We start from the raw sequence: 20,443 nt of genomic DNA on the forward strand, positions 1-20,443 counted from the left end.
AACACATTGGAAAATAAAAGAATGAAACAAACAACTCAAGACCTGTACTTCTCGATGCACTTCAGAAAAGCACTGCTTTTCTCTTGGTGCTGGGAACTGAACCCAGGACTTTGCCCACACAAAGCAAGCCGTCTACTGCTCGCCTCCAGCCTTGGTGCACCCCTGCTACAAACCTCACTCCCAGATCTCAGCAGCTCCTGTACATCAGTGTGGAAATGGGTCTTCACAGTCTACGCTCTCCCAACAGTCGTCAGCCATCTCGTAATTTGCCTGATAGGTATGTTATGGTGTCTGAAGACCTCCTTTCTCTTCAACGTAAAATACTACACAATCCAGGCTGAACTTCCAGGGAGGCATGCCTAGCCCACTGCTATCACATGCAAAGGGAAACCCTTCTAACTTGCAAGTGGTAGTTTTGGCACCGCGTATACCATCCCAAGTATGGTTTCAACTGAGTATCAAAATGATCAATATCAGATCAGTATTGATACCCAGATGGTCGGTGAGCTTTCTAACAGAACAAGAGTCTACCATCTTTATACTTGCTTATGTACCTTTTAAAGTAACCTGGTTTGTAAATTTGTAATGTAATTATCTAAAAAAAAAAAAAGACGTGGCAAGGAGCACACGCATGAAGGTAAGAGCTGACTACAACTCCGAATGGTCTGTATATGATCTCATGACTTTTGTTGTAAGGATGGGCAAGCTTATCTTAAAATCTTATCCTAAAAATTCATGCAAAAAAAGGGGGGGGCGGGGATCATGCATGAACTGTTTCTAAAGTACAATGACTGCAAGACAGGGGCAAGGGCCAGAGGAACTGACTTCCTAATGACACCGCACACACCCACGCCTTGTGCTGTCACACAGCCTTGCCGCAGCCACACCGAGCAGGTTCCAGGCTTTCAGCATCAGCACCGATAGGACATTATCACAGCGCTTTGGATGTTTGTTTCGCCTTTCTGTCCAAGCAGGTGTCAAAGGCTGGGAGGATTTTCTGGATTAGAATTTAAAAAGCTGAACACTTCCAGGCTTATATGAATGGGGAAAAAGGGAAGCTGCTCAACAAAATTCTGTAAATCTAAAATCATGGAAAATGATAAGAAGTTTGACACAGGTTTTAGACCTAACACAAGAAATGATTTAAAAACTGATTCAATGCAGTCACACTTCGCTCAGTGTTTTATTCAAGCAGAACTGAATACACTGATGCTGGTAAGCGGTTTCCACCGTGCTTCCGTCACTGTCGGGTCACACCAGATCACTGTGACCGAAAGGCACCGGGCACTGAGGTCCACAGACCCAGCCTGCCGGCTTCAGACAGAGAATGCAGCACTACCAACTCTGCTGGCGTCTGAGGAGGTCGGAAGCGCGCCCTGCTCTGCACGCGCACGTGAACACACGCAGTCACTTCTTGTTGCTGCCTACAAATACGTTCCACTCATGTCAGGGAAACTAACTACATAAAACTTTCATTTCGGGTCGCAGAGACGTATGTAAACGCAGCAGGCTCCTGCTGTTTGCAAGTTCTCACAACTCTCTGACCTGTCTCATCTGGTTCTCAACCGCATGACTCTTGTGTAACTGCCTTTTAAAATACATAATGCCCGGAGAGAGCAAGGATTTACAGGTTGACAATGTCAAGAATCCTATTCTTTCTTTGGTGATCATGGTCTGTTCACTTGACACTAAGTGTGTTCACAACTGGAATGTGGAATGTGTGTCTTACCTGTAGGACCTATGTGTGGAAGGACTGTTGGAAGAATAGCCAAACTCCATGGTATAATGGGATCGCTCTGTGGCAGGCGATGGTGGTGGGTTCAAAATCTAAAAGGAAAACAATTAAAATATTAAACTAAAGAAATCGCCACAGATCTTATGTCTATTCATCTCTGTGTCCTTCCTTTTCCGTCACAGCATTATCATATTCTTCTTCCCAAAACAACTACCTGAGCAGCTCTTCACGACTGTGGCTCCCTTTTCTAGGTCACAATTCTCCATCCTAACCAGTGCCAAGTAGTAAGGGGAAAAACATGTCACCTACATCAGTGGCTTGTTTGGCACAGACAGGCTCTAATTTTTTAAACAGAATTTTATATACATATATATATGTGTATATATATATGTATAGTATATATACACACACACACACATATACACACACACATATATACATATACAAGAGCACACATGCGTGCGTGCGTGCGTGCGTGCATCTGCAGGCCAGAAGACAACCCTACTTGTCATCTTCAGGAACACTGTCCACCTCCTTTAAGACACGGTCACTCACACTGGCTTGGACTTTGCTAACTAGTCTACAGGCCGACCAGTGAACTCCAGGGGTCCTCCTGTTTTCTGCTCTGCAGGCCTGGGATTATGAATGAGGACCAGCTTTTATCTTGTGCTGGGGATGGCACCTAGGCCCTCTTGCCTATGAGACAAGCATTTTACAGACTGAACTGACTCCCCAGCTACAGGCTGCTACTTTTAGGAGGTTACAATAAAGGTCTTCAGTCTCTTTGCTTCCTTAGTAGTTTAACATTTACTTGACTTGTCTAATCTTTCAACTATACTTACTATTACACAGGAAATTTAAAGGATGTCACGCACAGGGCAGTGGTGGTAAATCCTACGTACTGAAGTCCACACCCAGCACTATTTTTATATTATGATCACTGAGTCACATTTAAATGAATTCATCTAACATGCTGTGCACTGTACCAGTGTCAGAAAAGCAAGAGTGGGCCACTTACTGCAGGGAAGTAAGTGCCTTTGGTACTGGAAGAGCTGCTTGAGGACGCTCCCGTGACGTGTGCTCGATCGTAGGGGGGCCCACTGCTCCCCCCCATGATACTGAGAGAACTGATCATTGATTTGCCTCGAGACATCCCTGAAGGGAAGAAAAATGAAGGGTGAGTAACATTTACAAGTATAGATGAAACAGCTAATCAATACTCAAGTTACGAGCACATTGACTAAAGCAACATACGCCCTCTTCCTACTATAGCTGTAAAGCGTTCATGGAAAAGGGAAATGAAATGAATGATTTCACGGAGAACTAGACTCAAATAAGGTCATGTCCAGGGACCAGGGAAACAGCATGGAGGATTAAGGAAAGGACTGTGGGGAGGAAGACTGTCGAGCAGAGATCAACCAGCAGACAAGCTTCAAAGAAAGCAAAGCCTTTTTATGAGACAGACACGGTACACAGACGATACTTCTTTACCACAGGACTGGACACCTCTGAACTCAAAACTGCTAATGCTAAGGAAAAAACACTATTTGTTCCAAGTCTGTCTGCATTTCTATGGACTACAAGTAGGTGTGGCAACAAGGAAGCACCATTATCTACCAGCTTAAATACTATAGCTTTTTTGAGAGTCACAGCCATAGTAAATTCCTATTTTCAGAGATCTCCGACCAGGCATCAACTCCATTGTATTAAAACACAAGATTCTTTTCACTAACTGTACCACAAAACCCTGGGAAAAGCTTTACTGCCCAAGAATAACATAGCCAGAGTGGAACACTGGCATTTGCCTACACCTAAACCACGCTCACACCAGTGTGCTCACACCAGTGTGCTCACACCAGTGTCAGCACGTTAGATCTGGAGAGGACAGAGGAGGGTACACTCTCTCCCTGTCAACCAGCTATTTCCAAACTCTTCTTTGTGAACAGCAAACTGCTCTGTCTTTTAACGCCTTTATTCCTACACTCAATAGCCTCAGGCTCCCCCAGTGGTGAAGGAATTCACCAAAGCACTGGCTGACATTTTCAGTGGTACAGTCAGAGGCCTGGAGCGGGCAAACGGAATGATACTTAAGTCTTTCTGCATAGAAAGTCAGTATAAAAGTGTAAAAAAAATTCTCACAATTCCTTAAACCCAGAGTAATCTAGTCTGTAATCCTAGAACTTAAAACTAGACAAGACCAGATTCTCATAAACCTGTCTTCGCTTACCTGGAAGAGATCCAGACAGAGAGCTTGGGTGAGGAACATAACCAAGGGGCACAGAAGCTGGGCCGTGAACCACGTAGTCATTAGTCATGGTTTCCCCATCCCCCTTCATACGAGGACACAGCATCCTTTGGCAGATAAAGTATATGGTTCCAGACACAAAAATGGTGACAATTACTCCGATAACGGAACCAACTGTGTTGGTGGCCTGTGGTGCTGGCTCCTCAGTTGGATCTAAAATGGAGAACACTGTAGTTATCTAATAGAAAAACAACTGCATATTCAAAATAGCAATACAAGAATGCAAAAGTAAAAATGTTAATAAATCAAATACACAGTTTATATATAAACACATATACACATACATATCATGCAACATAAAGATATGAATTAAATGACATTATTTAATTTAAATAAACTTAAAGAAGCTACTGTTAAATGAAGATACGACAACAGGCCAGGAAGTGTCATTGTAAACTTTTGGCCAGAAGGGTCAGATCTAGACAGACATCACTAAATGCTTTCAGTGGAAAGGTGAAAAAGCCAAGAACAGCCCGGAACTAGAGCTTAGATTTGAATAGTGCCACTTAGGTTTAGTGAAGGAAATCTGTAAGCTACAGATGAGTGAAGGCACTTGGATCCAACCACTACTGTCCTCAGGCTCCCTGGCTGCATGAGAGCAAGATAAACACAGGTCCTTGACTACTAAAGGATTCGAGGTGGATCCCAGCACACCCACCTTCCTGGATTTCTGACTAATTGAGTGTTTAAGAAGCAGAAGGCATGAATTTGGAAAGAGTAAGAAGTGGGTTATCAAGTTTAGCACCCATAGTTATTAAGAAGAAAAAATTCTTCCACTCTGGCTAGTTAATCCATGGATAATCTCATAATTGAAGACCCCTTAAATACTTCCTGCTTGCTGATACCCCAATTTCCTGTCATGTAGCTACACTCATCCCTAATAGAAACAGGAGTGACAATGGCAGGGAGCAGTCTCTGGCTGTGGCCATCAGCTCCCAATTCAGTGTGTCCTCTGGGCACACACTCTCTCTGTGGTCCCCACCAGCTGTCATCACTTTTGTACTCTCTCCTGGTGCCTTGCTATGCCTCCCCAATGCCAGGATTCAAGAACGCATCCTTCTCTTGACGTTCTGCCCCACATTGCTGGTCTCTGGGTCACACTGCTGTTAGGCTTCCTCCCTCGCCACTGCAGGGAAATGGCTCTCCTATTTGCCATATTTGAGAGATTCTTCAACTCAAAGACCTCTCTACATGCTCAATAGAGTAGGCAATGTTTTCTTTTAGATGGTATCTGCTCACTGTGGAAGACGCCGTTCTCCTACTTTTTCTGTTTCTTTGTTGAAACAGGGTCTCGCCTCGTCCAGGCTGGCTTCGATCAGCTATGCAGCTGAAGCTGCACCTCAAATTGTGATCTCATGCATCCCTACTGCTGGGGTCGCAAACATGGACAACCATGCCTATTTACTAGTTCTGATTACTCCTGCTCCCAATTCATTGTGTATGCTTCCCTGAGTTATTACAATGTACTGTTTCCTCCATTGCTCTCTGGAGACTTTGTCCATCACTCTAAGTTCAATTACCATTCATAGTCTAGAGAGTACAAACACCTTCCTGAGCCGTAGACACATTTGATCAAGTTCCTAACAGTTGTGAAAAACAGTCTATAGTTACCCTTAACGTAACAAACCAAACTCACCACTATCACCACCTCTCCAGATGTGAAACAGATAAACCAGCTCAAGGCCAGGGCAAGCTGTAGAGTGCACGCCCGGGACAGCCATTTATATTTCACAGACAGCAGCCTGCACTGATTAGCAGAGCACTGCACCCACACCAGGGCCCCAGGTGGTGCTTCAGCGCTTAGTTTCTGCTGTGTATCTTGGGTACGACTCCAGTCACTCTGAGAGGTACACATGGGTCAACTTAATGCCAACTGTATCTAAGTGGCGACCAATCCCTGTGTCTCTGAAGTAACTGAAGCCCCGCCTTCCTTTCCCAGCCACGCTGCTCGATCCTCTTGATTTAGATCATCTTTTGTCAGAACCACAAAAGCCTCATCAGCAGATGGTGGAAAACTTAGAGGGTTGCAACAGGCATTTAAACCAAAGGAAAGAGAAACCATCAAGATGTAGCCTAGCACCTTGTATGCATAAATGCTGCTGTGTGACACCCGTTTGTCTACACATGCATCTCATCACTGCACTGCTCTTGATGGAGTCCAAAGAATTTGGAAAATCAGCAGCCTAGTAGATGTTTCTGCCTACAGTCTTAGCACCTGAAACACATTTCATAGCATTTGCTCTCAGGTTCCCACCCTCGTCTTTTCTTTCAATGTCAGTGATCCTGCATATGAACTGTGTACCACCTCTGCTCACTAGTAGAAAAGCAAACAGTACCCTGTGATCTCACCTTAATGATCTTACACTACTGCTCTCTCTTGGTGACCCCCTAAAGCACAGCCAATGTGGCAAGTCCATTAAACATAGCAGTTCGAGAAAGGTGACTGGTTTCACACCTTTCTGGCTCTAAACATAGGATAGCATCTCTACCGATCTGTAGAACAAATACTTTATCAGCATTTGATCTCAAGTACTTTTCCAGGAAGCTGCTTTGATCTACTCCATCTACATTCCTAAGAAGCTGGCTGTCTCCTCCTCTGTGCGACCACTTGTGTGGCTTTATAACAATTCTGATGCTCACTTTACTCTGACAACAGTACCCCCGTGGACCAGATTCCACCTTCACCAGGCTAGATGATTCATTCACTCAAGCAGTTCATTCTCTTTACAACCATGAGAAATATCAGCATCATTTTACAGGTGAGGAAACCGATACTTAACGAGAACAAATATTTTTCTGCTGAAAGAGTGATCTGTGGTTCCAGCCCCCATTGGCAGTCCTGATCCCACCTTCTCTCCATCTGAACTACACAGGCTATCCCTGGCACACAGCATGGGGAACCAGTACCTGCTGAAGGATTTATGAATGCTCAAACTTTTACAACTCTACCACAATTTGTGATGGTCAATCTACTTATGCTAAATTCTACTCAGAATTATGGGTACTGATTTGGGACATGCTGTATGTTAGAGCACTGGCCAAAAGTTATAAGCCTTGAAAAACCGCAGGCTGTTCAGTCACTGGCCACTAAGTCTTTGGGTGTTCCACGGCCTAAGCATGTTCAGGCTGCATTGGACATGCGGTGATCCTAAGACCCAGGAACCTGACGAGAGACTGGCTTGTCTGAGGCTGCTCCTGCACTGGTGAGTTCAAGGCTAGCCTGAGGAGCAGGTGAGAGGCTACCTCAGCGGGAGCACGGAAGAAGAGAGACAGGCAAGCAGGCACAGAGGGGATAAGGGAGAAAGGATGGCAGGAAAGGAGGAAGAAAGCGATTAGGTTCTAGATCCCCAGAAACTGATAGAAACGTTTCAAGAAAACGGTTTAACACAACCTAATGTTCGGAATGAAGTCCAGATCATCAATTAATTTCCATGTTTCTAAATTACTGAGAATTCTGTGACGTCACTTGTGGCGAGGCAATGCTTATTCCTTCCTGGTGTTTAACAAACCTGGTGTTTAATAAATATATCTTTGTACAAGGCAACTACTGTCTTTAACCGATTACTAAAAGCAAAATAAAGTATCAGCACGATTAACTAGTATATATGTTCTACATAAGAAAATCAGAATTGTAAGTAAATATAAAAAGAAAAGGAAAAGAGACTTTTCAAATTCTCCTTTCTGAGGGATTTACAAGGCTCTCTCCCTACTTACAGCAGTCCAGTTCATCAGATCTGTCACTGCAGTCCACATTGTGGTCGCATTTCTTGTGTTTTCCAACGCACTGACCATTGGCACAGCGGAACTGATCAATTAGACAAAGCACTAGAAAAAAGGCAGAGTTTGATTTTTATCACCATGTAAAGACAAATTCCATCAAACACTTTCTAAGTAGAATCTAAAACACCAGGCTCAGACACAAGGTGAGTACTATCTCTAAGGATTCCCACTGGTAGAAATGATATTCTCTGCTTTGCTCTTAAATTTTTTATTTTACTTAATTTTTGGTGCTATTTTTCAATTTTCAGAACTTGCTGGTGTTATTTGGATAGTCTAAACATATTCCTTCCTCCAAAGGTCCTATGTTGGAGCCCTGGTCCCTAGTGTGGTTTGGAGGTAGAGTGAGCTGCCCTTGACATTTTGGAATGTGAGCTAAATAAGCTTCTTTATAAAAATGTCACTGTGGTGGTTTGATTGAACAATGCTTCATGACAAGGTCACATACTTAAGCACTTGGTCCCCATTTAGTGGAACTGCGTTAGATTATGGGGAGCTGCAGTTTTGCTGGAGGGGGACATCACTGGGGATGGGCTAAGCTTACAGTCTCACCCCTCTCCCAGTTCACTTTCTCCACTTGCTGGCTTGAAGTAGAAGAAATGATCTGTCGGCTTCCCTGCCTTTATAGACTCTCCCTCTGGAACCTTAGGCCAAAATAAATTCTTTCTTCATTAAGTTGTCCTTGGACAATGTGAGTGTGTTTTTTATCACAACCAAGTCATTCACCACCAAGGCATTTTAATAAAGTAGCAAAATAAACACATTAATCTGTACAGAATTTACACATATGAAATGGTTCAAATAATTAGCAACATACATAATGTGCATGGCATAGTCAAATACGAAACTCAAATCTGAGCCAAAAGCCAAGACAAAAACAAAAACAAAAGTACACTGGATGTTCAATAACTTGATTCAAAGAACTATCAACCAAGCACAGCGGAATTCTTAATACCTTCACAGTTCTTCTCATCCGATTTATCCTGGCAGTTCGCGTCACCATTGCATCGAAGGGCGCCGTCAATGCACTGCCCGCTGGCACACTGGAACTGAGACTCCGAGCACACAGGACAGTTGAGCTCATCACTGTGGTCTTCACATTCAGTAAACCCATCACACCGCCAGGCCACAGGGATGCAGTCAATGTCCCCAGTGAAACACGTAAACTGCTGAGGAGAACATGTTGGAGGCTCTTCACAAGAACAATGGAAGGAGAGACAAAAGGAACAGCAGTCACACAGAGATAGAACAATCAGAGCCAAGCCAGCTTATTCAAAATACAGACATTTTTACAACACATGCTGATCTGATCACAGTCATCCCGACTAGTTAACTAGTAAGAACACAGATATTCTTATAGTTGCAGTCTGAAAGGACTAAAGTATCTTCAACCCACCCAGGAATAGCTACCATGACTGCCAACTTCCAAGCTTTTTAAAGTTAGCTTAGAAGGAACAGAGCACCGAGGTTCTCAAAAGCCTGCTCGCACCCCCTGAAGACCCGACTCCTTGTCACTGGGTCCACCATGTTAGTGTCAGAACTCAGCCCAAGAATGGAGTCTTGTGAGAGGAATCCTGAGTGCTTGTGAGAAAACTCCAAGAAACAAAACAAAGAGTTTTGTGACCTCAGTTTCTTCAAAATCTTGTAATGTGTTTTCATGCTCCTTCCAGGTATAGGGGACAGAAGTGAGTACACGTCCAGATTCCCCATTATAACTACTGTTATTGTCTATATGTCTCTATGGAAAAGCATGTTTCTGCCCGCTGTGGCTTCCATGTGCAGCCTGCACCCTTTGTTGTGATTGTTCACTTTACTCTTAACCCTTAGAGTGTGGATTGTCTGATGCTCTGAGCAAAGCTGGCTTTTGTATGAGACTTTAGTCAGCCTTATTTCCCATTTACACTTCCAGGACCACCAGCAGGCAGAGTGGTAAACAAGTGAGAGCTCTTTTTACAGTAATTCTGCAGTGGCACTAGCATTTTCCACATCTGTACTGACACCACAGAAGAACGACTTGTGGGTAAAGCTGCAAACTCCTCAGTAGACTCAAGGTGGCCAACCACGGTAGGAGGAGTGAGGCCCTGAGGGCCACGGAGCCATAGAGCTACAGCTTTAATGAACAAAACCATAAGGCAGTAAGAAAAATGCTGTTAAAAAAAAACAAAACAAGTCAAGCTCTTTATTACTGTTTGATGAGATGGGAGGCATACATTACACTTACACTGTAAATCTAACCAGGCTAGTTCTTAAAAGGCAAGCATCTGTTTACATTGTAAACATAAATCAAAATGAAGTATTAGTTTTATCTAAAAGAATGACAAACAGGTATTCAGCAGGAACTTAAGCAAACAAAGAAACCCAAAAGAGTCTGTTACCTAAGTAAATAAACAAGTAAACAAACAAGCCAAGCAAACAAAAACAATGGCCAGTTTTGTAGCTAATTATAAAACTGGAACTTAGGAACAGAAATTCAAGTTCTGGACAATCTGAATCTACCCAATTCTGCAAATTTGACAGATGAGTAGCACCTGAATTATTCTCACGAGAGGGATGTTAACAATACCAAATGCAAGCTTTTCACACTGCATAATAAAGCAGATCGCAATCTTAAAACCTAGGAATTTTTTTTTTAAATTTCTTTCCATGTATGAGTGGGTGCCTGCATGTATGTAGGTGCACATGTCCATGTATGAGTGGGTGCCTGCATGTATGTATGTGCACAATGTCCATGCCTGGTGCTCACGGAAGCAAGAAGAGAGCATCATTTCTCCCAGGAACCAGAGTTACAGATGGTTGTAAGCTACCAGGAGGGTGCCAGAAACCAGAGCTGGGTTCCCTCTGCAAGAGCAGAAAGTACATGGAATCATTTCTCTCTAGGCTTCTGAATGAAAATCTAATACCTCCAAAAGACTACGTTCTCAAACTGTATGCCATATACAATCCACAGATGCTGTCCGTTAGCAATTCTGGCAACCGGGAGATGGAGAACCTCAAATGTGAGACTCAGACAAGGTACGCGCCAGCAATCCTGTCTCCAACAACAATAACAACAAAATCAACATTAGGGGACAGGTGGAACAGGAGACTAAGGCAAGGTCTCAGTCTATAGCCTAAGTTTACCTCAAACTTGCAGTAATCCTATCTCACCTCCTAAGTCTGGGGCTACGGCACAATCCACCCACTGCCGTTTTCTTTTCTGTTTTCCTTTACGTCCCTTCTCTCTCCACCTTGTGTATGGTACAGGTCAGAGAAGGACACTAGTGCCCTGCTTTACTGCTCTCCACTTAAGACGAGGTCTCTCACTAAACCTGGAGCTGCACTGGTGGCCATAGAGCCTCACTGACCCTCCTAACTCCACCCAGCACTAGGGTCACAGTACACATAGCCACGCCTGGCCTTTATTTACTCTTACATGGTGTTTAGAACTGTGACTCAGGTCCTTGAGCTTGTGCAGCAAATGCTCTTAGCTCCTGAGCATCATCTAAAGCACGCCCTCCTCACATGTGTCCATACCCTGCCCCTTTCTTTATTTTTAAGAGTCAAAGTCTCATCCTGTTATCCTGCTGAACTCTGGGCTCAAATAATTCACAACCATCCATGTAATTTAAACTGGTACTACAGGTACATGCCATCACACACAGGAACATCAATAGTGTGCATACATGCATATGTGTATGTACACACACACACACACACACCCTTTGGCAGTACTGGGAATAGAACCCAAGGATTTGCAAATAGCAGGTGAGCAACTATCACTGAGCTATATCCTTATCTCAAAACACATATTTTAATATAAGGTAATGCAAGCTAATGTTACAAACAAACCTATGATAAACTATTGCTTGTCAAGACTTAGTATAAAACCCAAGATGAATACCCATATTATTAGGAAAGGCTATCATTATTTGTGCCTGCTCATGGGGATCTATGTGCAGGTAGAGAACAGTCAGTGCCAGGCATTTCACTGTACTGGTTTCTGAGACAAGACTTCTAATAGAATCAAGAGCCCATCCGTCACTTCAGACTGGCTGATGAGCTACAGGGACACAGGTTGTGCTCTCCACCCTGGTTCTTCCCTGTGGGTCCCGGGGATGAGAACTGACAGTGCAGAGGCACATCTCTCTGAACCCTGGCAAAGCTACCATTACAGTCCATTTCCTATCCAAATGTCTACGTGAGGCCAAGTTTTCTTCATAAGCTCCATCCAAAACTATGTGTTATAGAAGAACAATGCAGAAATCATGAAAATCCAGCAGAACAGTAAAAGGATTTACAAAAATACACAAATTTACAAAAATATCAGAACTCTCCAGAGTAAAGCTTTTCTGCCTTAAAACAGTTTTCTTAGCGTAAGTCATTTACAGAAGTGGTTGGCATTTAGTGTGGTTACTGCGATCATGATTCCCTTGCTTTACAAATGAGAAAAGTGAGTCAGAGAGGCTAAGTGATGCTCGAGGATGCACAGCTGACTGTGTGATACACAGGGATGTCACCTCTAAAAGGACGAGAGCAGAAGAACTGGACTTCATTAAAGCCCTGTCACCCTGTGCTTGTTTACATGAGCAAAGTCTCACTGTACAGTCCAGGCTGGTCCTGAGTTGGAGAAAACCCTGCCTCACCCTTCTGAATGCTGGATCACAGTCTGTAATCCTGTATTACGTTATTAATATCACTTAATATATCTTACTAAACTTACTTCATTAAAACATCTGCTAGTAAATCCTCCAGGGAACACATACGTTTACCATATGCTGATCAGAAAAGCATCTTTAAAACAGACTACTGCAGATGATAGCCGAAGAGTTTATATGGTAAATCTGAAGGACTGTTTTCTTCGAGTTTATTATGTTTTTAAAAAACTATATTAGATTTAAAAGTATAAATATGACCTATGTTCTTTATAAAAAAAAAAAACAACTGTGAATTTGCTTAAAGCAGGATCAGGCAGTAAGTACAACCTGACTGGAGTGTAGTTCACACTGTGTAACATGGGAACTGGCAGCAAGGGTGGCGTCCAGAGAGAGTTCCCAGTAGCAATTAAAGACTTCTCAGAGCACAGGGACCCCCCGTACACTTGATGAAAAAGGAAGAGGAGATCACACAAGAAGAGAAACACATATTTGTAATGGCACAAGTACACAGAAGCACACGGAAACAGAACTTGCCAGTGGGGGCATCAATCAAACTCTTAAGTCAGATAAACCAGAGAGCAAGCTGGGAAGAAAGACAGCATAAGACGCGTAAGTAAGGCAACCTCAGAGGCGCGTTGTCCAGTACAGTTTAGCTCCTAAACTTCACTTATTTATACTGTGGAATCAATGTAAGTTACAGAGGCCGCCTAGAACACGACAGAAGCTCCATTAAAAATTAAATACAACGGTTCCTCAGAGGAGTGTAACTGTAGTGTTACATAATGATCTATGACTCAGTAATTAAAAAGTGCTGACACATTTATACTATTGGATCTCAAAAATACATTATGTAAGAGGATTATGTAAGAGAATCCAACACCCAAAAGATCACATGCCACGGCCCCAGTGATAACGTTCAAAACACTGGCTCTGACTGGGCTACAGTCTGCAGAGTAGTGGCTGCTCCCAGAACTGCCTGGAAAGAACTGAGGGCTCCTTCCTCTTCCTCCATTTTCTTTCCTTCCTTTCCTCTGTCCCTCTGCTTCCTCCTTTCCTTCTCTCTCTAGCAGTGGAGGACTGAACAAGGCCCCACTAAATGCCTAGGCCGATCCTGACTCCCTCTGCGGCCCAGCACTGGGATCATGGGCATGTGCCACTGTGCACAGTGCAGCATTTTCTTCTGTGATTGCGCCAATCTTTCCTTCCCACCTCCCTTCACTCATTCATTTCTGTTTCTTGGAGAAAGGGTCTCCTTGCCTAGGCTGACCTTGAACTGCCTCCATCTCTGAGGTACACTATCTCCAAGAGTACTTTCTTTCTTTCTTTCTTTCTTTTTTTTTTTATTAACTTGAGTATTTCTTATATACATTTCGAGTGTTATTCCCTTTCCCAGTTTCCGGGCAAACATGCCCCTCCCCCCTCCCCTTCCTTATGGGTGTTCCCCTCCCCATCCTCCCCCCTTGCCGCCCTCCCCTCAACAATCTAGTTCACTGGGGGTTCAGTCTTAGCAGGACCTAGGGCTTCTCCTTCCACTGGTGCTCTTACTAGGATATTTATTGCTACTTATGAGGTCAGAGTCCAGGGTCAGTCCATATTTAGTCTTTAGGTAGTGGCTTAGTCCCTGGAAGCTCTGGTTGCTTGGCATTGTTGTACCTATGGGGTCTCGAGCCCCTTCAAGCTCTTCCAGTTCTTTCTCTGATTCCTTCAACGGGGGTCCTATTCTCAATTCAGTGGTTTGCTGCTGGCATACGCCTCTGTGTTTGCTGTATTCTGGCTGTGTCTCTCGGGAGAGATCTACATCCGGCTCCTGTCGGCCTGCACTTCTTTGCTTCATCCATCTTGTCTAATTGGATGACTGTATATGCATGGGCCACATGTGGGGCAGGCTCTGAATGGGTGTTCCTTCTGTGTCTGTTTTAATCTTTGCCTCCCAAGAGTACTTTCTTAAAGCAACGTTCTACATCTCGAGTCAGGTGACATTTGTATTCATCTTCTAAAACTTGTTATTAATCTTATATACAAATAAAAATTATCAGCAAAAAGTTAAGCCGCTTTACAATATATTTTCTAATGGATATTGGGATTTTCTAATGGGATACTGGTTCAGTTTTATCTGTTAAATTTCTTCAGGATTTACTTTTTAAAGCAAGTCTAGCACTCTATATCGAAACACAATTTCTTTTAACTATGATAAAACATATGTAACAAAATTTTATCAACTGTATCATTTAAGGGTATATAATTCAATAGCATTAAATATGTTTACACTGCTGTGCAAGGTTTGATTTTATTTCATTTGTCCTAGTTATTTTTCTCCTTTTAGATAAAGTCTCCCTAAGTTGTCCAAGCTGGTCTCAGACTTGCAAACCTGCTGGTCTGCCCTGCTGTTTGGGAATTGCAAGCATACATACCCGCACCCAGTAATGCTTCTCTCTCCTTCCCTTATTTCAAGTTCTAGCACTTAAGTTTCTGTAAATGTGAGGTCTCTGAAGACCTGCAGCAGTCAGTCTCTACCCAGAAGAGGATATGCAGACTTTAGCCCCACAGAGTAGCTCCCTCCTCTTGAACTAACATTATGAAATCATGCCGTGTGTGTGTGTGTGTGTGTGTGTGTGTGTGTGTGTGTGTGTGTGTGTGTGTGTGTCTAGATTCTCTGGTGAGACAGATTTCTGAGATTCCGTACTACAGTCAAAAGTATAGCAGAAGTGCTTCCATGCTCTCAAACTGTATGTACAAACTTGACCTTCGAGTTCCTGTAATATAAGCAGAATATGCTGCCACTGCTATTGAGACATGTATTATATCTTTAAAAAGTCAGAAAGATAAAATTTACTTGTAATCCGGTTTTATCACTATATTTATATTCTGGATATATATTCTTTAAAAAATATGCATCTTTACGTAACTGTCACCACAAAAGAAAACATTTTCAATGCTCGGAATAGAAGGGAAGGCCTCAGATGTGCTGTTCAGCTGTGCTCCTGGCAAGACAGAATCATGGTGATAAGACCATGCCAGGTACAGTGGCAGATACTGCCCCAGTTGCTAAGGGGTTGAATTAGGAGTCTCCCAAGAATCCTTGAACTCAGCAGTGGACTGGACAACATAGTGAGACTCTATTTCAAAAGTCCCCAAAGATTCCAACACCTAACAGATTGTGCGATCTTGTGACACATGGCCCTAAAATGGAAAACATTTAAGATCTAAACGAAGAGCCTGTGGTAAGTCTCAGTACTACAGAGAAACAAGCAAACAAACAAACAAAAATAACTTTTCTGCTTAAGCCAAATACATTTTTATACCAGCTTTATAACCACAGTATTTATCAAGCACACAACTTGGGCTGGAGATAAACGCTCAGTGGTAAAGCAGCTGCCTAATATTCACAGTGCTACTGGGTTCAATGCTATAAAGCATTCAATCAAATAAAGTATTTGAACTCACCTGCTGTATTTATTTTTCAAATAATAAAAACTAGATTCATTTCAAATCACTACCTGTGCAAATAACAGCGTGTCACAAGTATTTCCCTCCAACTGAAATCAACTGTTAAATTAACTCCAGTAAGAAGGCTTCTTAATTAAGGATATGAACATTATTATAGTATTTAATACTGCCACACTATGACTTAACAAAAAAAAAACAAAAAAAACAAAACAATTTGTTACCCACCAGGAGTGATAACAAACTTGACTAAATCACAACACCCTGGGGAGAGGACACAGTGGGTGCAGGCATGGGGACTGGGAACCCACAGAGGCAGGATGTGGCAGTGTCCAGCCTATCCCAGAAGCTTACAGCCACCAGCTTGGGGGCAATGGTGGACAGACTACTTAAGGTGGAAGGTGAAAAAGCTCCTGACGTCATCTTCTGACCCCGCAGACGCCTGCGCTCACTCATGAGAACATGCATCCCTACACACATGCAGACATAAAACTTCACACAGGTTTTAAATTTTTCTTTCATTGTTGGCTTTTATTTTTTTTTCTCTTTTTTAAAAACAACAGGAGAATCCTGATGGATTTGAACAAGAAAATATTCTCTTTACTGGACACACTCCAGAATTCAATGGGTGAAGACCAGAGTGAGTTCATTTCACTACTCCCTATGAGATGGGGAAGCTACTGTATTAGGAAATATTAATTCATAGGCTGAAAACACCATAAGACATATATAATAAAATACTACTTGACTTTAAAAAAAAATAGGATAGCACTCCTATCATGTGCTGTAAAGAAATGAGTATAGAGAATACATATTAAATGAAATAAGAATGGTAAACATCATATAATTATACTTTTATGTGTAATGTATAAAATCCAAACACACAAAAACAGAGTTTGCTAAAAATAGTGGTCATTGGAGGCTGGAGCAGGAGGGAAAGGTCTGGGAAGCAGGTGGGGGGAAAGGCAAGTCTGGGAAACAAATAAACGGAACACAACGACCAATTAAGTCAGTAAAGACAGCAACTTCACTGACTAGCAATATATGATTAGATACCTAGATCAACATGTCAAAGTCTGGTTTTCACAAGAGAGAGTTCAACATTGTTACCTCCACAGGACAGCTCATCCTGAAGCAGAACTAAATGCATGGGACAGGAGCATCTTGTGGTACCATCTCCTTTTACAAGGCAAATATGTGAACAGCCACCATTATCCTGGGCACACGGGTGCTGTCCTGGAAGAGTTGATTATCACAATCAATGATCTCCACAAACAATACCAAATATAAAAAAGCTCTGACTTTACGACTACACAGCACAATTCTACACTATCCCTGTATGAGCTCTACCACAGCATTACACATGACCACTGCACGAATGAGATGGGAGTCTGCTATGTCCAAGCTAGTCGTAAACTCTCAGGTTCCACTGATCCTCCTATCGCAGACTCCAAAGCTACCCAGATTACAGGCACGTTAGACCTAGCACATTACATCACTTTCAACTATTGTTGGTAAGGGCTGGGAAAAACTACTCTGTTTAAGAGTGCGTGCCGTGAGTGATGTCCTGGGTTCAATCCCCAGCACCATACAAACAACAACAAACCTAAACAAGATAATAAATAACTATGATATGTTATGATGTTAATTTTGTAATTACGATATGAATTACAAACATGGGCATGATGGGGCATACCTATATTCCTATCCTAGGAAGCAGAGGTAAAGGCTCACCATAGGAGAGGCCAGAACTAGTCACATCGCAAGTTCTGGGCCAGTAAGGACAACACAACAAGACCTTATTTCAAAAAGGCCAGATAAATAAAAAATGACTTATAGAACTAGAAAAGTTGCTACAGAGACTGCTGACACTTACATAGTTTTATTTTTAAAATTGAGAATTCTCCTCTAAGTATTTTAACTCTGAATGAACGTTTACTTTCCTAAAGCATAAATTATTTCATGTTAAAAGGTATGTTTTAATAAAGAATTTATAGAAAATTAAGGTAACAGAAGAAAGAACTTTATGGTACTATGGAACTGAGACAAAACCACCTGCTTGCTCAACTGCAACGAAGCATCACAAAGATCCGAGTGGCTCTTACTGGTGACGTGTCAGAGGCGAGCCAGTCTGCAACTCTTCAACGTCTAGCTTAGAACTTGAACTTTCTGCCCCGAGTTTGCTATTTAGCTCTTGTTATAAACAATCTGATCTTTGCTATTACAGCATCAGTATCATTACCATCATGCAATGTAGCCATCAACTATGATCTCTTTTCTATCATAAGATGGGTGCTACATTGACCTTGTTGATCAAGTATCTACAAAGGAGTGGATTGCGCAAAACAGAAAACACTTACTGTATTTGACTATTTATCAGCAGAGGTGGTTCTCAGTCTGTCGCGCATACAAGACTGTTCATTTATCTACTTAGTCTAAAGACCAAGCCCAGGCCCCGTGGATGCAGTCAGTCCTCCACCACTGAGCCATACCCAGGTCTTGGTTTTACCGAGACTCGGTCTAAATACATAATTCAAACTAGTTTCAAATTCGCAATCTTCCTGCCTTCACACCGAGTGCTGATTATAGGACTATACTTCTTTACCTAGCTTCATTATGATTTTGATAAACCCAAATCACACACTATTTAAGTTTTTAGAAACTACAACAAAGTGTTTTTTTAAATATAAAAACAAAATAAAGAAGAAAAAAGTCAAGAAGCCACGAGACCATGTCTTGATTCGTACAGCACAGCAACGCCCTTGGCACTGTTCGCCTCACTCACTGTATTCCTGAAGGTTCAGCTCCTTCACTGCATGGATGTCACTGAGCTGAGCAATCCGAGCCTGGACCTTGGTTCTGCCTTCGCGACCAGTCATGTCAATTTTTTCAATCATCTGTTGCTGCTTATCAATCCAGTAGAGCCAGTTCTCAAACACGGTCAGACCCACAGGCTGCAATATATTAGAGTCCTCTAGCACGATCCTGTTGGCACCTTGAAAAGGAAAACAATGAACAGCAATGATTTGTGTGCCCAAATCCCACTGTCAGCAGTTACCCCATGAATACCAGACAGATCCTAAGAGTAAGAGGAATACGAGCTCTTCACCACAAGACTTAAATGTAGCAGAAAATGGTATGAAACCAGACACATACAACTAGGAGTTAATCCCAATACACGGAGAATTTTCTAGTTTTAAAATGTAACTTGGGACAGCAGGTTTCAATTTGTTTTTAGCAGAATCCATTTCGCATTAAATTTTATGAAAACCTGATACAGTAAAGCAGATCAAAACGTTTGACTACGAGAAATGGTGGTGGCAAACACTTGCTTAAAACGTCTGAGACATTTGTGAAAAACAATTCCACTACCACTCGACCTGGCTACTCAGAACACAGTCCATGTGATTCACAGGTAATGGATTAATCCTATGATACCCTGGACTCAGCATCTAAGAACAGGGGTGTAAGTGAGGGCAGATTAACTTGTGTATGCTGTGGTAATGCTACAGCACAGACCAGCGATATGTGGTACCTCTGGGTTTGGTGGCCTCCATGCTATTGGAGGACCTACGAACATATCCTCTAAGGAAAAGGGAGGACCACATGCAAGTAAGCAACATCAAAAGTCTTATGGAATATGTCTCAGAGCTGGACTCATATGTGTAGGAATCTCCTATGGGTGTGTGTGCGTGTGTTAGTGTTACGGAGGACTGTACCCAAGGCCTTGCTTATGTTAGGTGAGCACTCTAGCACTCAAGTACATGCCCAGCTAAGAATCTGTGCATGGTAAAGTTTCACAGAGCACTGCTGATCTTCTAGAGGAGGTGCCAGGAGCTGGAGACACAATCCTCATATATGTTGAGAGGGTCTTTACATTAACAGGAACTGTGGAGAGCACCTACACTCTGGATCTGATTCCCAGTACCACCATGCAGCTCACCCATCTGTAACTCCAGTCCCAGGGAGTCCTCCACAGGTACCAGGTACAGATGAGTTGCACACATGCATTTGGGCAAAATACTTTTTTTTAAAAAAAACTTATGTCCCAAAAGAATGGAAAATACAGAATGTGAGGTTTCCTGTCTTATCAGCAAAAGGAGGCCCATCTAAATGTGCAAAGTGCAAGATGATGACAGAACAAAATTCTCAACAAGTTTAAGATTGATCCAAACAGGCAAATTCTTCATCATATATATAACTTAACAGTAAATTCACATTCTGAATCCACAGAAAACTCTAGAAACAGAAGTAGAAAGGGCAGCTGGTTACAGTGGTGTGAACCCACACACAGCTGCCCAGCAGGAGCCGGCAGTGGGAGGCCTTCAGTGTGCAGCTCACATGGGCAGGCCAGGCAGACATTTGGAATAGGAAGCTACAAACAGCAAACAAACAGGGAAATCAATACAACAGAAATGCTGTTCAGTTTCAATAAATAAGGTGAAACACTATGCTACTTTGATAAACATTTTTGTTTATTCTAGAGATTTTTTTGGGCATGCCTGCATGTGTGTTTGTGTGCACGTGCGTGTTTTTCGAGACAGGGTT

The 20,443-nt window shown here is 42.5% G+C and overlaps 1 protein-coding gene across 3 annotated transcripts in view; it reads right to left on the reverse strand.

The window, feature by feature from the left end:
* The window catches only part of Lrp6 (LDL receptor related protein 6), a 133,780-nt gene that overhangs the window by 4,731 nt on the left and 108,606 nt on the right, over positions 1-20,443 (reverse strand). For 2 of the 3 annotated variants that reach the window (XM_039107695.2, NM_001401820.1), the window contains 7 exons: positions 18,681-18,890; positions 17,006-17,131; positions 8,773-9,009; positions 7,755-7,865; positions 3,963-4,193; positions 2,754-2,890; positions 1,730-1,827 (listed from right to left, as the gene is read on the reverse strand). In XM_039107695.2, coding sequence (XP_038963623.1) covers positions 1,730-1,827; positions 2,754-2,890; positions 3,963-4,193; positions 7,755-7,865; positions 8,773-9,009; positions 17,006-17,131; positions 18,681-18,890 — 1,150 coding nt within the window. The remainder of the gene's footprint in view (positions 1-1,729; positions 1,828-2,753; positions 2,891-3,962; positions 4,194-7,754; positions 7,866-8,772; positions 9,010-17,005; positions 17,132-18,680; positions 18,891-20,443) is intronic. The other variant, NM_001107892.1, reaches the window with a different exon arrangement.

This window comes from Rattus norvegicus, chromosome 4, assembly GCF_036323735.1.
Source record: "Rattus norvegicus strain BN/NHsdMcwi chromosome 4, GRCr8, whole genome shotgun sequence".
Taxonomy (NCBI): domain Eukaryota; kingdom Metazoa; phylum Chordata; class Mammalia; order Rodentia; family Muridae; genus Rattus; species Rattus norvegicus.